General features: G+C 44.7%; 1 protein-coding gene across 9 annotated transcripts; it reads right to left on the minus strand.

Annotated features, from left to right (window-relative positions):
* Window positions 1-5026: 5026 nt before the first annotated feature.
* Window positions 5027-19104, minus strand: HIKESHI (heat shock protein nuclear import factor hikeshi). Of its 9 annotated transcripts, none has more exons than XM_087756285.1 (6): window positions 18225-18369; window positions 17665-17773; window positions 17169-17406; window positions 10991-11142; window positions 8332-8450; window positions 5027-5264 (listed from the first exon to the last, which is right to left on the minus strand). In XM_087756285.1, the coding sequence occupies exons 3-6, from the start codon at window positions 17317-17319 to the stop codon at window positions 5210-5212; spliced, it is 477 nt and encodes a 158-aa protein (XP_087612411.1). In that variant the 5' UTR covers window positions 17320-17406; window positions 17665-17773; window positions 18225-18369; the 3' UTR covers window positions 5027-5209. The 9 variants fall into 9 exon arrangements, with proteins under 9 accessions (XP_087612411.1, XP_087612416.1, XP_087612407.1 ...); XM_087756290.1 differs by having other exon boundaries at window positions 17169-17349; window positions 17663-17773; window positions 18221-18345; XM_087756281.1 differs by lacking the exons at window positions 17665-17773; window positions 18225-18369 and adding an exon at window positions 18975-19066.
* Window positions 19105-20750: the final 1646 nt, after the last annotated feature.

The following is a 20750-nucleotide window of genomic DNA, read 5'->3' on the forward strand; positions in this document are numbered from 1 at the left end:
CAGCAGTATATGCACTTGCTGCTCCTTGTATTTTTTGAATTTGCCTCTGGGTGTAGTGCTGAGGTGAGGGCAGACCCTCCTGAAAAGAAACTTTCCCAACTCTGGCTACAAGTTCATGTTGACTTGGGAAGAAAAAATGATTGGGAAAATGGCCCAGAATGGAGGGAAATAAGTCTATTGCTGTCATGGTTACGACTCTGCCATGGCAGGGCATGTTCAGCTTCAAAGCCTAGTGCTCAGTAGACAGCCTTTTTTTAGTTTTAAGGGGTTTTCCATTCAAGGGACCTAACCTCTTAGTAGCAAGAAACTGGCAACAGCACGAAGGAAGAATACTCTAAATGTAGAAGGACCTTTACAAAATAATTTGTATTACATATAGGTTATTATTATTGCAGGCATTGCATCTCTGGAAGTACCTGGGGGAAGGATTTTTTTTATTGTATGGGTAAAAAAAACCCTAAACAATCTATATGTAAAAGGCAGGATAGATTGATGTGTGCATGGTGTCTTTCTGTTTGTCCTCAGGCTTATTCCTGAACTACTTCTATATAATCCTGTTCTCTCATTTTAAACCACTGTGTTGAGGGGAAAAAGTCGTGTTAGGAGATACAGATCTACACAGACAGGTATGCTGAACAAGCGTTTGGCTGTTCGATGATGAAGACATAGTACAAAGTCTAATCCCTTCCCTGGGAACTGCCTTTCATCGGAAACATGCAGAGAAAAGACACTAAACCACTATTCATCCTGAAACATCAGCATTTGTTATTTATATTTAAGTGGTTTATTCCGTTCCTCAACAAGGAAATACTTCTCTGTTCTAGCAAGCAGGCCAATACATCTTTGTTATCCTTCACCAAAAAAAAAAAAAAAAAAAATCAATCTTTTGGAATAGTTTCTGTTCTCCTGTTCATTCTCCTTACTTCTGAAAGCACGTACATGTGGATGTCCTAAGTTTGGCATGAACTCTGCAGATGAGCGGACAAACACCTTCTCCTCAGAAACCCAGTTTAGACTGGGCATGTGGGTCACCCGCAGCCCAGTAACCCGGTTGATGGGAGCTCTGAGTTCTTCGAAGAGCAGTGTCAGTGCTGAAAGTTGTGGTATGTTACTGTGCTGACGGCTTTTCTCCTGCAGTGGGACTGGACTCCCACTTTGTTTCAGAGCCACCCACAAGAGTTCCTGACTCTTGGGACAAAACAGACAAATGTAAGAGCTAACCACAAATTTGCAAACCTCACTTCTGAAGTCCAGATGGTGTAAAAGGTGGATTGAATAGCTCAGTTTTAGGCTTCTACTTTGAACAATAGTGATCAGGCTTTTGTTTTCCTTCTCATCACAAAGAAATAGTACGGACTGTATTGGGAGACTTTATTGCGGCCGTCCAGTACTTAAAGGGGGCTCACAAGAAAGATGGGGACAGACTTTTTAGCAGGGCCAATAGTGATGGGACAAGGGGTAATGGTTTTAAACAAAGAGGGGAGATTCAGACTAGATATAAGGAAGACATTTTTTACAATGAGGGTGGTGAAACACTGGCACAGGTTGCCCAGAGAGGTTGTAGATGCCCCATCCCTGGAAACATTCAAGGCTGGATGGGGCTCTGAGCAACCTGATCTGGTTGTAGATGTCCCTGCCCATTGCAGGGGGGATGGACTGGATGGCCTTTAAAGGTCCCTTCCATCCCAGAGCATTCTGTGGTTCTATGACTGTTTTGGTATCTCTCAGGACAAAACCATGTGGAACAGAAGTTCAGTGAGGCAGAAAGGAAAAAAGAAAAACCACTTATGCTTGAGAAGCACAGCTTGGCAGTTCAAATAACCCACAGAAATAAATGAATTCTTACCGTCGTCGTGGTTTTGAAAGACACCTCTCTGATGATACAATTTGAAGAGGGATGGAGCCTTCCTTCTGCAAGTTTTTGTTCTGTGAGCTCAGTCACAGCAGGTTGGAAAGAAGAGGAAAGTAATTTACAGTGATGGTTTCAAGCATCTACCACATTCACTAAGCTCAGAGACAACGCCTGCTGAACCCACAGCGGCTACGGCACTGGGAGAAGTTCTTAACGCGCACTGCTGAATTATTCCAAATGCATGTGATGACGTATATTCATTTACAGCCTTGAAGACTGGAGCCAAGGCAAGAGCAGTCACAAAGCTCGTGCTGGAGAGACTTGGCCATCCCACCCACACGGTCTGGTCTGTCTTCCTGAAGCCCAACCAACAACAATCCCACCAGCATCATGGAATAACCAGAACGCAGTTTTGACCAGGTCAGAACAGAAGCAGTTTGTACTACAGCTACAGGAGAGATGACAGAGCAGCAGTGACAGCCTCTGCTGGTACGAACTCTGCCCAACGGGGCTCCTTACAGCGTTGATATACCTTTAGGTTATACGGCTCATTCTTCACCAACCAAGTCAGAGAAGCAGGACTACAGAAAATTGCAACAAAAAGCAGTAACGTGTGGATTACTTCATACAGGGCTGCTCCAGACAGTGAGACAAGGAAGCTCTAGACAGCACCTCTTTTTTTACAAATAATTCACTCCTTTGTTAATTAAATCGTGCTGACCCAGGGAGGCTGTTAGGTCATGCTGACACGTTAGGTCATGCTGACACGTATTTCTTAACTGCCGAGGCCTCGCAAAGGCCTATGAAGTGTTAATTATTTTACTTCCACACCAGGCAGACGCTTCCTTAGAAGCGTGAGAACCTGAGCCATAACCGCCAGCAGCCTTCAGTGCTGTGCCACACCTTAACAATGCTTTTACTCTGGCTTCCATTTGGTCCCTCTGTCTTCTTCTGATACCACTTCTGACATCGGCAGCTATGTGAGGCATCTGCCATCTGCGTAACAAAGCTACCATATCCTACAGCAGGATTTGACAGGTGACATAGAATGATCCTCGTGACCCCTGCCGACGAGGGAGTTCAGCCTGGGCCTCTGCTAACTGCCCTCAGTGTTGCTTCTCCACAAACAGCCTACAAATGTGTCTTTAAGGAAATTAATTCCTTGGTTGAGCAGGAGACCAAGTATCTGAGGGTTTGGGCCTGTTACATGGCTTCTGGGAAACAACTCGGACCATAAGTTACCTGGCATGTAATTAATTTTACTTCTCAGAAGCAGTTCTTGCACAGCTTTCCTGGGTCTCATCTGTCTTCTCCTGTTTTTCTCCTCTTGTGGTTGAGCTCGTGCCTTTTCTTGTGGGTCTCCCTGGTGGGGTCCTCAGCTATTACGCAAGGAGAGAGAGAGTCCATTTTAGGCTGAGGTGTGACCGCAGAAAATGTCATTGAGCAGTCTCAAAGGCACCAAAGGGATGTGTTCCTAAGGCTGACTTTACTTGATAAAGGAATCCGTAAAGGCTTTGTTCCTTGGCTCCTGAAGCTGATAAAAATTTTTGTTTTCATGCCAGTTGTCTTGGGAGTGAGTCCTAATTCTTAGTTATGGAAAGTAATTTACAAAACCAGGGTATATTCTTCAAAATAGTATTTCTGATCAAGCTAATCTAGCTCTAGCGAGCAGGAAGGTCAACTGGAGTGGTCCCCCTACAAGATGTCTGGACACAACTGGCAGAAGCCACCTCACTAGCAGAAATCGCACTCCTCGTCAAGAGCCAACCCCTCGGGCCAAGGAGGACCGAGTCGGAAGAGAACGTCGGTGCATGTTAGCACAGCGAGCTGCTCTCCCTGGCCTCCCGCTTGGATTGAGAGCTTTTCCCTCCTGATCACGAGCTGCCACGCCTGACAGACAGAAGTCACCTCCTAAGCACTAAACCACGACTTACACGGTGGCTTCGATAGCTTCAAAACTCGGCTTCCCCCTGGGGGGAGAAAAAAGGCTATTTTTTCAGAATGTTTTCCAATGTTTGCAGTACCTGGGTCCCGTGTGCACTCTTTGCCCTCTGAGCCTCGTATTCTGCCCAATCTGCTATCGCTTTCTTCTTCCACCGGGCAGCAGCTGCCAGGACTGTTCCTAAATGCCCCTCCACAGCGAGCTTCTCCATCTCCTGGGAGAGCACAGAAATACAGCAGCCCAGAGGATCAGTCTCTTCTTTGGAGGGGGCAAAGGGTTTTATTTCTCGCCCACCTTTCTTTGTCTTCAGCCTTCCTATCAGCACTGCTTAGCTCCACCGGCAGAAAGGAAGAGCCCTCCTACTACAGGCAATGATCCAAATGATCTCCCAGCCCTGCGCATTTCTGTCCCGTACCGGCTTAACAGTTATCCAGGTACAGCAGCCTTAAGTATTTCACAAGCACATGGACCTGACGAACACAATATAAAAAGAGAGTAAAACTCATACCCGTTACAGAAAGATCCAATAGAAGCAATTGAAGCAATAGAAGCAATCCCTTACCCCAAGCATACCTGGAGACCTTTTGCTCTCCAATATGCTGAGAGCATTTTGAATTTTAATCTTACGCTCCCCTTCACTGGGGTACGTAGCCTCCCTGCCTGACATCACAGCATCTGTAAAGAGGGAGCTCCATCACCGGGGTCAGGAACGGAGCTGCCGTGCAGCGTTAGGCTCGGGACGCATCCTACAAACAGGCCTCCTGTTTGCCAAGAACTTCTCCCATACTCCCCAAGAGGGCATTTTAGATATACAATTTCTTCACTTCATTCTCACAAAAGGCATGGGAATTTCACACACACGACCTGTATGGATCCCATCCTCTATCATGTATAGTTCTGTAGAATGTAGGATTCAGCGTGAAATCCTGCAGGGGAACACAGTTGTCCTCAAAGTGAAAGAGCTGACAGTGTATAAGTACCAGCAGGGAAACCACCAGCATATTCTCAGTTCCCGCTTCACGCTTCAGAATGAGGAAAAGAAGGAAAAACGACATGTATTTTGTTTACAACTAAACACCCCAAAGCATCACACAAGTATGAAACAGTGCTGCCATTTTTCATCTGGTAATTTCTTCCACTTTCAATGCAGTTTCAAAAGAATATTTCCACACATGCAACACTGAGTTCTTGTTGCAGCCAAGTACTTCAATTAAAAAAAATGCATAGGCAAGTAGTTTTCACAGATTTTAATTTTAAATAATTTTTCAAGAGTAATACAAAAGTTACAAGTTTGTCTATTCAGACTAATCGTTTTTGTGTTTTTTTTTTTCCTCCCCCAAATTCTTCAGTGGAGTTACTTGCTGCACCTTTCAGGTAACACTGGTTAGAAGCACTTCGAATGACACAATTTAAGCTTATGTTTTCCAGAAGAGAGGGTTCTGTGTCAGACGTCTCTGGAAGTTCTCATACCTAGGAAAAAAAAAAACAACAAAAACAAAACCAAAAATCAAAAACCAAAAACAAATAAAATGGCTTAAAACAAATGATGTAAATAATTTAGTCTATGCAGAGAGCATGATAAATTACATCTGCTCCACGCCAGAAGTGAGTAAATCCAAAATTCTCCTTTCTGATTCCGTATGAAGAATATTCACAGTGAGGTGTGTATTTCAACAATATGTTTGTCATTCAAGTGGTATCCCAGAGGCTGCTCATTCAAGCCTGGTAAAATTGTAAGTGAATTAAAAGTGGCTATTTCGTCCAGAACATTTTTTGGGCTAGGAAATCAGAGTTGGGGCAGGTAGAAGTGCGAGTCTGAGGCTGCCCATCATCCCAGTAATCAGGCCAGGTGTCTCACAGGAGAAACCCCAGCAAAAACAAACCAAGAAAACCTCGTGCCATTTAGGGATACGCCGTAATACTGGGAAAAACACGGGAACACCACTGCTTCTGAATCCAGTTCAACAAAAACCCTGAGACAGAGTAGGCCCCATTATTCTTCCACCCTCCCCAAATAATGCTAACTTCCACATGTATTATATACAGTCATGTTTTAGTAAAAATCTAATGAGGAAAAGTAACTCTCTTAACACATAATGGAATCAAGTACGCACACATGCTGGCCTAATTTCACTTTCCATACTCACAGAAACAAGCAAACCACAAACAAAGCAAGCATCAGAATTCATTATTGACCTACAGTGAAGAAATAAGGAATGTATACAATTTCCATGACTTTCTAAAAAAATAAAATAAAAAATACAGGCTTTGAGCTACAAAAGCCTAAAAACCCCTTTCAATCCTCACAAACGCAAGCTGTAAAGGTATCAAAAGGTACTGCCAATGACACAAAGAAAACAAAAAAAAAAAGGTTTGCCTACATCTCGTAGCTCCTAACCCAACTCAAGTGAGAAAAGACGCTAAAGGGTTTTAAACGCACTCGAACTAGAGAAAGGCTTATTTATGAATGAATTTCTAAGCCAAACTATTGAATTTCCATTGCGGCCCAGAGACCTAAGATACTCTACATATTACAAGCTATAATTAAACACATGATAGCAATTCACAAACACATGAACAGAGCCAAAAAATGTTGGGTTTCCAGTGGCTGTAATCACATTAACAGATTTCTGTACACGGTCAGTTTATTAGAGTCAGGCCTCACTTCGCTATACTGTTTTGAGCAACAGCCAAAAGCAAATTCAGCATCGTCCAGGCAATGACCAGCCGTCACCCTGCTGCCTCAGCCTGTCTTCCCTTCGATCTCTCTCACAGACCTTACCCACATACGTTCATGGAGTGCATACTGTTACCTTCTAAATAGATCTGCATCAAATTACACTCCCAAAAGAAAATATATTGCTTACATTAACTGCTTGCATATTCATGAGATCTGTACTGATAAAACTGTATTCAGAGAGCCCAAAATACTGTTTTAAAAAGGGTTTAGGTTAATACTGTAGAGGCTAATCAGGGCTAAATGGATCAACTGTAGGATACAACTATTCAGACATCCTAAAATCTAATCTCATCTCATCTAATCTGCACCCTCAGCAAGTTTGCAGATGACACCAAGCTGAGTGGTGCGGTTGACACGCCTGAGGGACGGGATGCCATCCAGAGGGACCTGGACAAGCTCAAGAAGTGGGCCCATGTGAACCTCATGAGGTTCAATGAGGCCAAGTGCAAGGTCCTTCACCGGGTTTGGGGCAATCCCCAGTATCAATACAGGCTGGGGGATGAAGGGATTGAGAGCAGCCCTGAGGAGAAGGACTTGGGGGCACTGGTGGATGAAAACCTGGGCACAAGCCAACAACGTGCGCTTGCAGCTCAGAAGGCCAACTGCATCCTGGGCAGCATCACCCACAGCGTGGCCGGCAGGGCGAGGGAGGGGATTCTGCCCCTCTGCTCCGCTCTGGTGAGGCCCCCCCTGGAGCCCTGCGTCCGGCTCTGGGGTCCTCAGCACAGGAAGGACATGGACCTGTTGGAGGGGGTCCAGAGGAGGCCACAAAAATGATCAGAGGGATGGAGCACCTCTGCTATGAGGAAAGGCTGAAAGAGCTGGGGCTGTTCAGCCTGGAGAAGAGAAGGCTGCGGGGACACCTTATTGCGGCCTTTGAATACTTAAAGGGGGCTTATAAGAAAGATGAGGACAGACTTTTTAGTAGGGCCTGTAGTGATAGGACAAGGGGTCATGGTTTTAAACTAAAGGAGGGTAGATTTAGACTAGATAGAAGGAAGAAATTTTTTACAGTGAGGGTGGTGAAACACAAACAGGGTGCCCAGAGAGGTGGTAGATGTCCCATCCCTGGAAACAACAACTCAACCTGCATTGGACAGGGGTCTGAACAACCTGATCTAACTGAAGATGTCCCTGCTCATTGAAGGGGGTTGGACTAGATGACCTTTAAAGGTCCCTTCCAACCCAAACTGTTCTACGATTCTACGATTAAATGACTGCCCGCAGTTCACAATTTATCTCCAGACTACATGGGCTATCCCCAGAGACAGTTATTTCTTAAAGCAGTCTCTGGAAAGCAACTCTCGGAGAGACTTCTGCATTTGTGCTCAACGGTCTGGGTGACTGAACCAGGTCAACTAAGAACACTATTTCCCCACCTCTCCCATATTCTTAAGCAATGTAACTATGCTGCAACTACACCTAGGAAGAGACCAAGCATAGCAAATAAGCACAAACTGACAAGTATCAGTGTGTTCTCTCTTCCCGTGACTCCAGAGCATTCGCATCATCAGCAACACAGTGCAAATCCACATATGTCAAGGGCGACATTTCTAGAAGCAAAAAAATTTCGTAGGCTCTATGGCACTTTTCTAACAAAAAACTGATATGAAGATGCTGACAAATAAATATAAAAGCAGTGGATAGAACCTCTCTATACTTGAGATAAATAACAAACACTTTTAAACATTTTTGCATCATCTCACCAAGTAGCATGACAGTGGTTCAGTACTTAGAAATCAACTGGTTTAATGCCTAGAAAAAAGAACAGTTGTTACTAGAGATCATTGCCATTACCATTTCAGAACTACGTTTGCAGGAATGAAAGCTTCAGAAGGATTTGGGGTCATCTGCGCCTGAGTAACAGCAAACGAGGAAGCAAAGTTATAGAAGTTATCCAACATCTTCTGAGTGAACTGGAATAAAAAAGAGACGTAAGTACGGTTTTTATAATGTGAATTTTTGTGCAAAAGTTTAACAGATGTACAAGTCCTATGTGAAGTAAAATTAGCATTAAAACACAATGGGAAAGTGGATATAGTAGGTCCAGCGATGTCCATTTTAAATTGATCAAAAGATCCTAACTCAGTTTTGCCCTCGGATCCATCCAGCATCCACAAATCATTTTCAGAATCTTCACTTGCCCTCTCCCTGCCCAATTTCATCCAACCGGATAAACAGCTTTGGGAAGAACATTTTCTTCTTGTGACAAAGAAGTGCCGCAGTGACAAGAGCTGTCCCTCTCCCCCAAATTAAACCATCAGAAGAACCGTAGACCAGGTCAAAGCTGCCATTCCAGCTCACAGCAAAACCCTAGTTGTTAAACCAGCTGAAAAGTTGGCAGTCTGCCTCGTTATGTTACAACTCGTCGTCAGACTCCAGCGACTGGGAAACTTCCCTCAGCTTTCAGCACAGAAGGGCTGCTATCCTGGCATCCTCTGCCACAGGATCTTGCTGGGGAAAACATGAAAAAGATGCATAGGAAACTCCTAAACTGTAGGAACAAGTAAGTAAAAGAGTGAAAAAGAGGCCAAGAAGTAGGGAGCCCTGTGTGCAGAGGATGAAGCTGTAGGACATTCCCAGCCAGTCTACACTACATAAGCCTGCGGTACCTCCTTCTCTCCCCTGTTCTTTTTATTGTTAAAAAAAAAAAAAAGTACGTGTTGTTTTGGTGGGAGAACAAACTATTTTCATAGACAGTGAAATAATGGAAGAAAACAGAGCCTGGGGCAATAAATGCACACTCTTGTGCTTCCCTCCAACCTGCTAACCTGCTCTGACAAAAGGAGTGGAAGACCTGATGTCCTAGAACCCAGGAGCCTACCCTCAGTCTCACCCCATTCACATGCAGAACTCTCCGGTTTTGTCCCACTTTTTTTCCGTATAACTTTTTAATAATATAACTATATATATAGAAAAAGTATTTCTACAATCATAAAGCTTCATAAAATTTACTAAAAATGTAGTGGGAGAGCAACCCCTTAACTTAGAGTAGCAACAGATGATTTTGCCTTTAAAAAAAATACTTTTATTGCTATAATGTGGCAGTTCCAAAGAGATGATGTCAAGTATTAAGTAAAATCTCTTAGTCATTCACAAACATGCTCCCAGTCACATCCCCTTCCTCTGCTATCTACTCCCTCAAAGGTTTCCTTCAACTATGACTTTATACATTTTCTCTATAGGAGTAACTATTACTTCAGCCTTTGGCTCAACTGCATTCCTGGAAAGCAATATACAATTTCCGTTAAGATGCTACTCTTTTTTAATAGAAAAACCCACCTAACATTTGTAAAAAAGTTACACAATCACGAGGTGGTTTTTTTTTTTTCTTTAAATTCTATTGCCAGAAAAATCTACCAGCCACCTTGCAAATGACCTCAAGTGGCACATTACTGCCTCATGACTTAGCTACTGCTATTATAAAAATTGGCGGCATCAGAAGTATTATTTAGATGTCATTTGCCCCTAACAACTCCAGAAAAGCTCAATTAACCGTACTACACAAAAATAGCTGTCAGTCAGCTCCTAGTCATGATACCTTTCTCCAAGAGACCGTACCTATTTGGAGCTATTATGTGTATAAGCTGCCAAAGGACATCAGCTTCATTATCGGGATTACTGTTCAATTACCAGTCTACTTCAGCAAGTGTCTGTAAGGAAAGCGAGCAAGAAAAAAAAAAGCCTCAAGAAAAGCTTCACCAACTTCTGAAATGGTAGAAGACAATGCCAGAGCCATCAGTCTTAGGGAAATCAAGACCTGCCATGCAGATCTAGCTTGCCTTGAATTGCTGTCAACTAACAGCAATTGCAGTCAACTAACTGCCAGTGCTGGTGGAGGATTGCCAGAGGTTCAAACTAACAGGCTGCGTAAAAAATGGCAAATGTTGCAGCCCAAGGCCTGGTCCACAGGGAAAGAATTGGAAAAAAAATTAAAACCCCACATCTTTCTGTGGAAGAGGGCATGATTCTGTAGTTCTGCAGAACTACATCAGAAGGATTTCTCAAGGGTCAGTGGCACAGCTGGATATCTATCTGCATCCATGCCCATGTCTGCCTTGACTTTTGAGTAATTTTTGACCATCCTTGCAAATCTATGCACTGGAGTTCCAGCACCTACAGGTCACTAAATATCCACTGTCTCTTACATGCATTTAGTCATAGCTGCTCCTATAAGGAGCTATCATAAGTATTTTGACACAAGTGAGTCTATTGGCCTGATTCCACTGAGCACGCAAAATCCAATCCTTTACAAGAGACAGAGTTTTCCAGTGTAAGAAAAAGTCATTTCAAAATATCAAGCATCCAGTCAAATGATTTGACAACGATTAGGTTGGTTACAATCCTAGAGCCACCCATAGTAGCTTTTTTTTTTTTTTTAATTAGTTCTTCAGAGGCTCAATTTTTAAGACTTTTACAATACACAGAATTTCTGAAAACAGAATGTCCAAGCTACCTCCGTGAACGAATCTACTGATGACACAGCAGCACTTGCAACAGGAGTCTGCTGGGCCAGGTTCTCCAGCAGTTCCACTGAGATGCCAATCTGGGCCACCGCTGGTGTCTGAGGGAGGATCATGGCACCAAAGGGATGTTGACTTCCCTTCCCTGAAAGCACCACAAACAGCACACGTTAGATTTGGCACTCATGTAAAGACTGTGTTACTTAAATTGCTGTGTTTCTTCTGTAGAAGGTATTCCTCAGCTCCCACCAGAGAGATCTCCCTACCTCAGAAATACAGAAAAATCACACAGTCCAAGCACAGGTACAAGTACGCACAAGCACAACAGATGGAACAGTGTAATAGGTACATTTAGAAAACACAGCAGATCTTAAGGAAATGTTGAAAAAAGGAAAAATATCATTTTAAAGCTCCCTATGGAGTAAATGGATTCAACAGGAAATACAATCTGTCCGTGAAAGAGAGCAGAACCTTCCTTTGTGGGAAGCAACCCTTTAATTCACATTGGAACCACTGCAGATAGATAGGAAACATGCAGCACTGCTGCACAGTTGTTTGATCCACTCATTCAAACCAGGTGCTCGTGAACCTGTTTGTGCACTGAAAAACAGAGAACACTACTACAAGAAGCTCTCCCTGTGGAGGCTGGGCAGCCCCACGTCTCATTTGAACTGCTCAAAACCACCAACAGCAGCAAAGGTCAAAGGAACAGCCACGGAACAGAAAGGCCTCTGACTTTGCAAGAGGCACAAAAGGAAACAATCAACTGGGCAGAAAAACACCCCCCACTTGCATACCACTCATACAGGCATCATCCCAGCCCCCTGCCATCACTGCTGACCTTTCTCAACTGAGTATTAACCAGTACTTTCAGTCCCAGCTTCAGCTAGGGTCTCTGCAAACCATGACAGGCACCTAGAGTCACTTAAATCGTGCACTCCTCTTTGTCAGCATCTGCAAAGGAAAATACAGGGAGAAGGTCTGGGGGACCACAATGCTATTAGTAAACAAATACTAATACTCCACCTAAGTTTGGGTGAACACAATAGACGAGTACCCTCTTAACACAGAAGTGATGTTTCAGTAGCACTCTCTGGCCTCTTACTAGCAGGAGAAAGCAAAGCTAATTAAGAGCTGTCCTACAGACCAGTCAACACTATCTTGAGCTGCAAGAAAGGCTAACTGAAATCTAAAGCACCATCTGACTTAGTTCCATGGTTAAAAACTCAGCCAGCAAAACCAGCACAAGTTTGAGAAGTCAGACTGAAGCTCAAAGACTGAAGATCTCAGAAACTTGCCCATTCTTCTGCAGAGACACAAGGCATCACCATACGGAAGCCAACATCCAACCCCTATGGAAAGCACATTCAAAAACTCGGTACCCTTTTCAACTGAAGCCAGGTGTCACTCCTCACTCCAGGTCCTATAACTGCAATATAGTGCTACATTTATGAGTAAAGCACTTGCTATTAAAATGTTACTCTAACACAAGGCCAATAAGAAGAAAGTTCATCTCCTGAAGTGGTGTTTAGAAGCGTTTTTGAGAAATGCCATTGCTGTATGATCTCAACCTTTACTGTAGATAGATGCTTGCTTGATAAAGGTAAAATTCATTAAAGTGTTAAGAAAGAAAGAGAAAGGCTATTAGAAACCAAATATCACACAAGCTCACTATTAAAAATCCCAATAGCAACAGAGCTGGTAGAAGTTTTACATCTTGTAACACCTTCACCTGAGAAGCTGACATTTACAATAAAAATATAACATCCTCAAGATCCATCAGAATATATCACTACTTTAGAAAGATGCTCATGATCTAAATAATAAAATACATCCATTCTGTCACTTTGCATGCACTCCCATGGAACCACTCTCTTGGAAAGATGTCTGCCTAAAAGGGTGAGAGAAAAGCATCCCCTGCCATCCTTGCACCAACCGAAATACACTGCACGTTTTCAATGCTTGGCTCTTGCAATTAACTTTCCAAACCTTACAAATACACCAAATACAGTATGTTAATCGGTACTGAAAGACAAGCTCAGTTTTTTGCATTCAGACCCTACACTCTCCAACGTATATCTCATAGCAGAGCAACTGCAATATTTTTTCCACCCCTTTCTTTCCCTTCATTGAACGTTTGATTCAAGACAGTGAGCCCTCATTACCTTTCAGCCCAACCATGTCAAAAACCTTACCCATGTGTAGGCCTCAAATGCAGACACAGTATCAGAGGGTATACTTGTAAGTGGAAAACAGCATCACACCCATCGTTTCATGCTGCACAGCAGAAAAAGTCTGTAATGGGAAAGGCTATCCTGTAACTTTTATCCCACTTGTCAACATCCTTCCAGTAAGGGTGCAAAATCCCAGCTCAAGGTTTGTTTTCTATTTCTACCACACCTTCAGGCACAACTGAAAAATAAAAACCTTAAAATTCCAAGGCAAGGAGTATTTCTAAGCCCCTTCTTTATGCAGAACCACATTAAATTCATCTACTCTCAATCAGTAAAACAACACAGAGTCAGAGAAGAATATAGAATTGCATGCACTAGTGTTACCAGCCACGGATGATCTTAAAGGTCTTTTCCAACCTAAACAATTCTATGATTCTTCTTCTCCAGATCTGAAAGTACGGACAAGGCAGTAACAGTGACCACTGCCAGCAACGGCATTCTTCTAAAGCTCGATTCTCTAGGCCCCAACTGCTTCCCTGCAGCATACCTTCCTGCTTTGAAAAGGAAGGCCAGCAAAACATTTTATCCACAACGTTTTCCAAAGCAAGCTAAACACAACACCCGTGGCAAAAACCAGCAGAACCTATGTCCTGCCTTCCAAGAGCAGTCGTGCTCTGGAAGGGCATCAGGAGCCCAACCAAAAAACTTGAACTCTTCAGTCACACCACGAGAACTGACCACAATTCCTTGTCATCAGTCACGAGGACAGGCTGGATGGACGGGCCAGGGCCAACTGCATGAGATTCAACAAGGCTCAGTGCCGGGTCCTGCACTTGGGTCACAACAACCCCATGCAACGCTACAGGCTGGGGGAGGAGTGGCTGGAGAGCTGCCTGGAGGAAAAGGACCTGGGGGCGTTGGTTGACAGCCTCCTGAACATGAGCCAGCAGTGTGCTCAGGTGGCCAAGAGGGCCAATGGCATCCTGGCTTGTATCAGGAATAGTGTGGCCAGCAGGACCAGGGAGGTGATAGTGCCCCTGTACTCGGCACTGGTGAGGCCGCACCTCGAGTACTGTGTTCAGTTTTGGGCCCCTCACAATGTCACAAGAAGGACATCGAGGTGCTGGAGCATGTCCAGAGGAGGGCAACAAAGCTGGCGAAGGGTCTGGAGCACAAGTCTTATGAGGAGTGGCTGAGGGAGCTGGGCTTGTTTAGTCTGGAGAAGATGAGGCTGAGGGGAGACCTTATTGCTCTCTACAACTACCTGAAAGGAGGTTGTAGCAAGGTGGGGGTTGGTCTCTCCTCCCTAGTAACGAGTGACAGGATGAGAGGAAATGGCCTCAAGCTGCACCAGTTTTTTGGGGGGAGGGAGTTGATTTAATAGGCTTATTTCCAGCAAACATGAAAACTGTACCTGAAGAGAAAAAAAAAAAAATTCAGATTTAATGCTTATTGCAAAGCCAGTCACCATCTTACGTGATAGTTAATCCTCAAAAAATCCCACGTAATAACGCTGGACACTTCGGGCCTTTGACTCCTAGACTTATAATCAGTATCAGTAGATGCAAGACTTCATTCACTAAACCAAGGAGTCAAAATAACAACAACAACAAAAAAAAACAAACACAAAAAAACCCACAAACCACACGAGCACTTACATTTCTAGCCTCACAGCATAGCTTTTAAGAATGGTTAAAAGTTAGCAAGAAGAACAACAGAAAAGCCTGCTTTTAGATATCTAAAGTTTGTAGCAAGACTACTAAGAAATACAATTCAACAAACTTTTCCTGATTATAGAGGAGCTCTAAAGGAATCTTTTAGAGGGTACTATGACATTCCTGTGAGACACCTTCAAGACCCAATCTGGAAATGTCTTATTCCAAGAAGGTTACCTGAGTTTAAATAGCACCTGTAGTCAAGGAAAAAAAGTGTCCAGGTTCATAATTTAGTCTCTACTCCACAAATCACTGTCACGTTGAAGACTGTATTGCACAAAAGAAATTTACCCTTCAGTTGATGTATTGCGACAACGTTCGGGTATCCCGCTTGGAAACATTGCAATGTTCACCTGCATCGGCTTTCCTAAGCGAGAACGGGACAAGAAGGAGAGAAGCAAACAAAAAAACCTGGGGCAATGCCATTTTACGTGACCCTTGTAGTCCAGAAGTCTAATACTACATCCCCAGATACTGTATTTAACAGCCAAACCAGTCTTTACAACAATGTGCAACGTGGGCAAGTTACACACATTGCAAAACCTGCACAGTTCCAGGGCATTTCAGACACTAAACACAAATGTAAGGTAAGAGCTACAAATGATACATTTAACCTTTCCCAAAGTCTGTGTAATAAAACACCATGCTACTTCAGCTGGCCACTCACGTCCACATAAGAAACATGCTGGCTCTCTTCACCACCCAGCAAGAAACTCTGCTACAACCACTGCTTCACAGGGAGCTGGCAAACAGGGACACAGTTTTGTTCCTCTCAAGAAAGGATTAAACCCAAAACACAGATTTCAACAGTCAGCAATGTCTCTCTGATTCCAGCTAGAATTACAGCTCTCTCTAATCGCTCTCTGGTCTCCCTTTCTACAGCCTCATAGTCTTCTCCATCATACAATTGTTTATGGTTGTGCAAACTGAGGCTGCGTAGCTCATACTGACTCCACAGTTAGAGATAAGCTGTAGACAACAATGGGAACGAACGGCGGGGCTCTCTTGCCTTACGTCATTGCAAATGCATTCAACCATGTCACAGTTCTTCCTTGAGAGCAGCCCTTGGAAATTATGGCTAATCACGCAAAAAGCATCTGAAAACGTGTTTTCCTACAAAGCTGTCTGAAAGCATGCATAACACAGTAAGTCTTTCAAGCATAAGAAACATACCGCAAAAGCTCGCAAAAGAACTGCCAAAACACTTTACTGTTTCACTAACAACACAGCTGTGGAACAGACAAAAACACACCCCCCCAGCCTTCCTGTGGCTGTTCTCTCTTCTGAGGAAAGCCCAAATTTTTGAGGAACATATATGATCAGAATTCATTTTGCTCTGCACCTTGAGAGCCCTTATCTCATGTCATACTGCTATCCAGGACTGATTCAAAAGAAAGCATGCCACGTTATGAATTAATATATTTTATCACAGCAACCTCAACACTTACCTAAGTACAGATTCAAGTTAAGGCTGCAGACTACACTGAAGCCTATAAAAGATGTGTATTAGTTTATCACCATAACACTTTAAGCTACTTGACTGACCTATCTGTCCCTTTAATAAGACAAAAGTGTGCCATTGGGGTGCTTCATCATTTTTATAACATGCATGGCAAAATCCCCATATATTTAGGAAAACAGACCCACACCTACTTCAGGTAGCACCAGAATTCTCTGGCTCCCATATGAGTCAGACTTCTCTGACTCGGGTCTATATCAAAAACACTAAAACATGCGGAAAGCTGCTTTCCAACGACTATACCCTCTACCGGACAACTATATAGTGCAACCACAACTGAACTGGAAGCAGCTAGCTGTCCGAAATCACTGTGTCAGACTTTACTCACTACAAAACCTGCCTCTGAGCTGCAAAGAATACAACTGCTTAACAGTGGAAGCTGAAAGAAGATGCTGTGGGCATGCCTAGACAAGTGCCTAAAACCCACGCTATGGAAGTTACTGGATTATTCCTCCTCAGGTTCTCTATGCAGAAGCACTGGAACACACGCCAAGCCTGCTGAAAGGAATTGCCAGATCAACTAGATCAACACCACATACAAGAGAAGACGAGAGAAATTTCTCTAGGAACATTAATGTACAGACAGACTTCCATAAAGCTGACAGACTGCTTCTAGCACCACATCTACTAGGGACTACCTGAAAACACACAGAGGTCTGCCTTTTCAAGCAGCTTTTTCTTCAAAAACTCCTTCAAACACCTATCCCCTTACGCATGCAGGGACACATCCGTTTCACTGACTGCTATGTTTTACCAGTCTTACCAGATTTCAGACCAGAAATTTTGAAGATGGCACTTGGCTTCTCATTAGTGACAAACCCCAGCAGCTGCCACACTGCCATCCCACTCTGGTCCGGATAACAAAAATAGACAGATCCTCCCATTCCTTCTGGAAATGGTATCGTTCCCAGCATGAAGACCACTACATGGTTGATGTTTTCATAGTCCGGTAAATCAAATACAAATTTGTCTTCAGCCACTTGCTGGGGAGCTGCTTGTACCTAAAGAGAACAAAACCTTTATTAGTATTACTATGTTTTTCATCTTTGACTGTAACTGTGAATTTCCTTTCACAGAAATACACCTAAAGTGGAACATAACAAAACGCGAGGAACGTACTAACCTAAACAGCAAATAGCCAGATAAAAGTCAAACACAGCAGAAGAACAACTGCAAAAAAATATTACTAAAAAGGCACAACACTCTTGTTCTACCTGCACTGAACGCATATCCCACCCGGGACTACAGGATCAGAATACCTTCGCTCCCCTTGTGCGTAGGAGGAAAATAGAGTGCAGAAGAGGTTGCCAAGTCTATAAGCAGTGGCTGTTGACCACCTGGCTGGCACAACCCCAGGATCATGGAAACCTGTTCACATAGGAAATACAATAGACCTTGAGACAGGCAGTAGAAGGACGGCTAAATGCCAGAGCAAAAGATACCCTCCTCTTCACCCGAGACGCCACATCCTTGCGGCCAACGCACGATCTAGCCTTAAAAAGCTTCTTTGACGCTCCCAGCTCGTCTCTGAGGAGCCCGAGCCTCCCCACGAACAGAGGGGATGGCGACAGCCTCCCGGCGGGCCCCCGGGGACGGGGACTGCCTCTACGACGCAGCTGCCTGGGGGACGCGGGGCAGGAGCCAGCCGAGGCGCCGGGCAGGCGTGACGGGGACGGCAGGGTCCCCCCTGCCTGGCGCCAGCCCCGGGCGCAGCCCAGCGAAGGGCACGGCGAGCCCCGCGGGGCGGCCCTGCGGCAGCTCCACCCCGGCCCCCAGCGGGTTGAGGGCCCCGCCCGCCGCCCGGGCAGCGCTCACCAGCCTGCCCGCCACCAGGCAGCCGAACATGGCGGCGGCCGCCGAAACCCCCTCAGACGCTTCGCGGCTCCGGAGCCTCCATGAGCGCCGTCTCCCGGAAATCAACGCGCCCCCATTCACCTCCGAGCCGCCGAGTCACTTCCGGAGCGCGGCCAGCGGGGGCGGAGAGGCGCAAGAGGACTACAACTCCCGTGGTGCAAGGCGCGTCGCGCAGCAAGCGGCGCCGTGCGGGGCGGAGCGGGGCCTGACGGGAGATGTAGTTCGCGCGGGAAGGGAAGGGAGCCCTCTCTTCACGCAGCCCTGGGTCCCACCGACGCTGCCACCCCTTGTTCTTTTTTCTGGATTAAAACGTGACTGATTTGCTCTGAGTGCTGAGGAGCAGAGGGAATTTTGTATCTTCTGTACCTAGAAATTCAAGTCAATCTTGCTATGGAAGTAAAAGGCTAGATCCGAAGTGTTTAAATCCGGATTAAACTGGCCAAAGCAATTAGGAACAAATAAAATCTGCATTCAAAAATAAAAAAGAGAAAAAATGGACAAGTTAATCAGAAAAACTACCCGATTAAACACGCTGACATACACGCAAGTATACCGAGAGACAGCTGCTGTGACAGCATATGATGCTGCATTACCGAGACACCGTATTTGTCCTCACAGGCACAGTTCAGATTCTGCAAGTTTACACGGAAGAAGTGCGCACATCATGTATATTTACTGCGTAAACTGATCGTCAGCGCCATTTCAGCATACCTACCATTAGACTGCACGTGGTGCTCAGAGCACAACCCTCCTTGACTTCAGCTTCCACCAGTGAGATTTCCAAGCCCACATCAACCCTTCCAGAGATGCCTGCAAGACACTCGAATGGCCTGGTTAACATCTCTTGGGGTTTAACCAAGCACCGCACAGCCGCTCGCTCACCTTCCCTGCTCCCAGGGGGACAGGGGAGAGAATTGGAAAAAAAAAGTAAAACCTGTGACAGTTAAATAGGACAGCAGAGGAAGAGGAAATAATAATAATAACAATAATAATAGTAATAGTAACAATAATAATGATTATGATGATGATAAAAGAATATCCAAAACAAGTGATGCACGATGCAATTGCTCACCACCTGCCAACCGATGCCCAACCTGTCCCCAAGCACCGATCGCTGACCCTGGCCAACTCCCCCAGTTTATATACTGGGGATGACGTCATATGGCATGGCATAGCCCTTTGGCCAGTCTGGGTCAGCCCCCCTGGCTGTGCCCCCTCCCAGCTTCTTGTGCACCGGGCAGAGCATGGGAAGCTGGAAAGTCCTTGACTGGTGTAAGCACTACTCAGCAACAACTAAAACATCAGTGTGTTATCAACATTGTTCTCATCCTAAATCCAAAACACAGCACTATACCAGCTACTAGGAAGAAAATTAACTCTATCCCAGCCGAAACCAGGACAACGTTGCATACGAACGCAGAGGCACAAACAGAAACACGTCTAGTTTTCCAAGGGCAAACCCAAAGACAGTCTTTGCTATGCCATCGTCCCTTTCTTTCTGCTAATGCCTCTCAACATATTCCACCTTTTGCAAAACAAGGGAAAGGTCATGACAGCAATGGGAGACTTTAAACTTCAGTGCCATGTGGCAGTGGAAGGGGACTGGAAACGTACGTTTGCGTTTCACAGACATTTGTGCAGCTAAGAGGTGATAAGCGTCAGAGCTTGTGCTCTGTGCCGGATTACAAGGAAGACTCTTACAGAGGGTGGAAACATCTGCTCACTCCCCTTGGGCTCAGTCCCCTCTTCTGTCTCTGCCCCAGGTTTCCTTTCCAGACCCACCTGCAGTCCTGAGAAGTCTCAGCGCACTTTCAGTTTGTCTGTCCAGTCCTCCCCTATTTTCCTAAGACTGTCACCCCGCAGTGTCTGCTTAGCCTCTGTCTACAACCATTTCCAGTTTCCTTGCCCATCCAGAGTCTGCTTCCAGGACCCTTCCTGGGCTCCTCATCTGTCTCAGTTATTCACGGCTATCCCTTTCTGTATCCCTTTTAGCCTCTGTCTTTCTGCCATCCGTTTCAATTCCCATCCTGGGAATCTCATTTTTTCCACTGACTACCTGCTACCTGTATATTTTCCTGGCACCATTTCTCACACAATTCCCTAAATCCCAAATCCCAATCTTTATTTCCCCATTCCCCCAATTTTAGGTATGTTTTAAAGACATGCCACAAACAACTACAATACAACAGATTACCAGAATGCATCTTTTTCCACCGAAGAGCTGATGTCTGGTTAAAGGAATACGCAACAGAAAACAGGGGATTTGCACGGGGCAGTTTCAGCACACATTGCTGCTGATTCCACTTACCACACAAATTTTAAAGATAGACCTAATCAAATTTGATTTAACTGAAGGAGGCTAAAGCATCTTTAATGCTTTGAAAGTAATTTTTTGTCAACTTTCACATGAACTTCCATTTAAGAGGTAAAGGTATCCCACCTCTATCCCACATCCTTCACTTAGCTTTGAAAAATAAAGGCAAACCTTCAT

Source organism: Nipponia nippon, unplaced genomic scaffold (assembly GCF_047370975.1).
Source record: "Nipponia nippon isolate SJK-2023a ecotype South Korea unplaced genomic scaffold, ASM4737097v1 scaffold_2, whole genome shotgun sequence".
Classification (NCBI taxonomy): Eukaryota; Metazoa; Chordata; class Aves; order Pelecaniformes; family Threskiornithidae; genus Nipponia; species Nipponia nippon.

Excerpts from the sequence above, each read along its gene's own strand:
- HIKESHI (XM_087756290.1), bottom strand. The coding sequence starts at position 18,250 with ATGTTCGGCTGCCTGGTGGCGGGCAGGCTG. Across the intron at positions 17,774-18,220 it reads GCCTGGTGGCGGGCAGGCTG|GTTTCCATGATCCTGGGGTT; the intron begins GTGAGCGCTGCC and ends CTATGTGAACAG. Across the intron at positions 11,143-17,168 it reads AATTTCTGGTCTGAAATCTG|GGAAGGGAAGTCAACATCCC; the intron begins GTAAGACTGGTA and ends TGGTGCTTTCAG.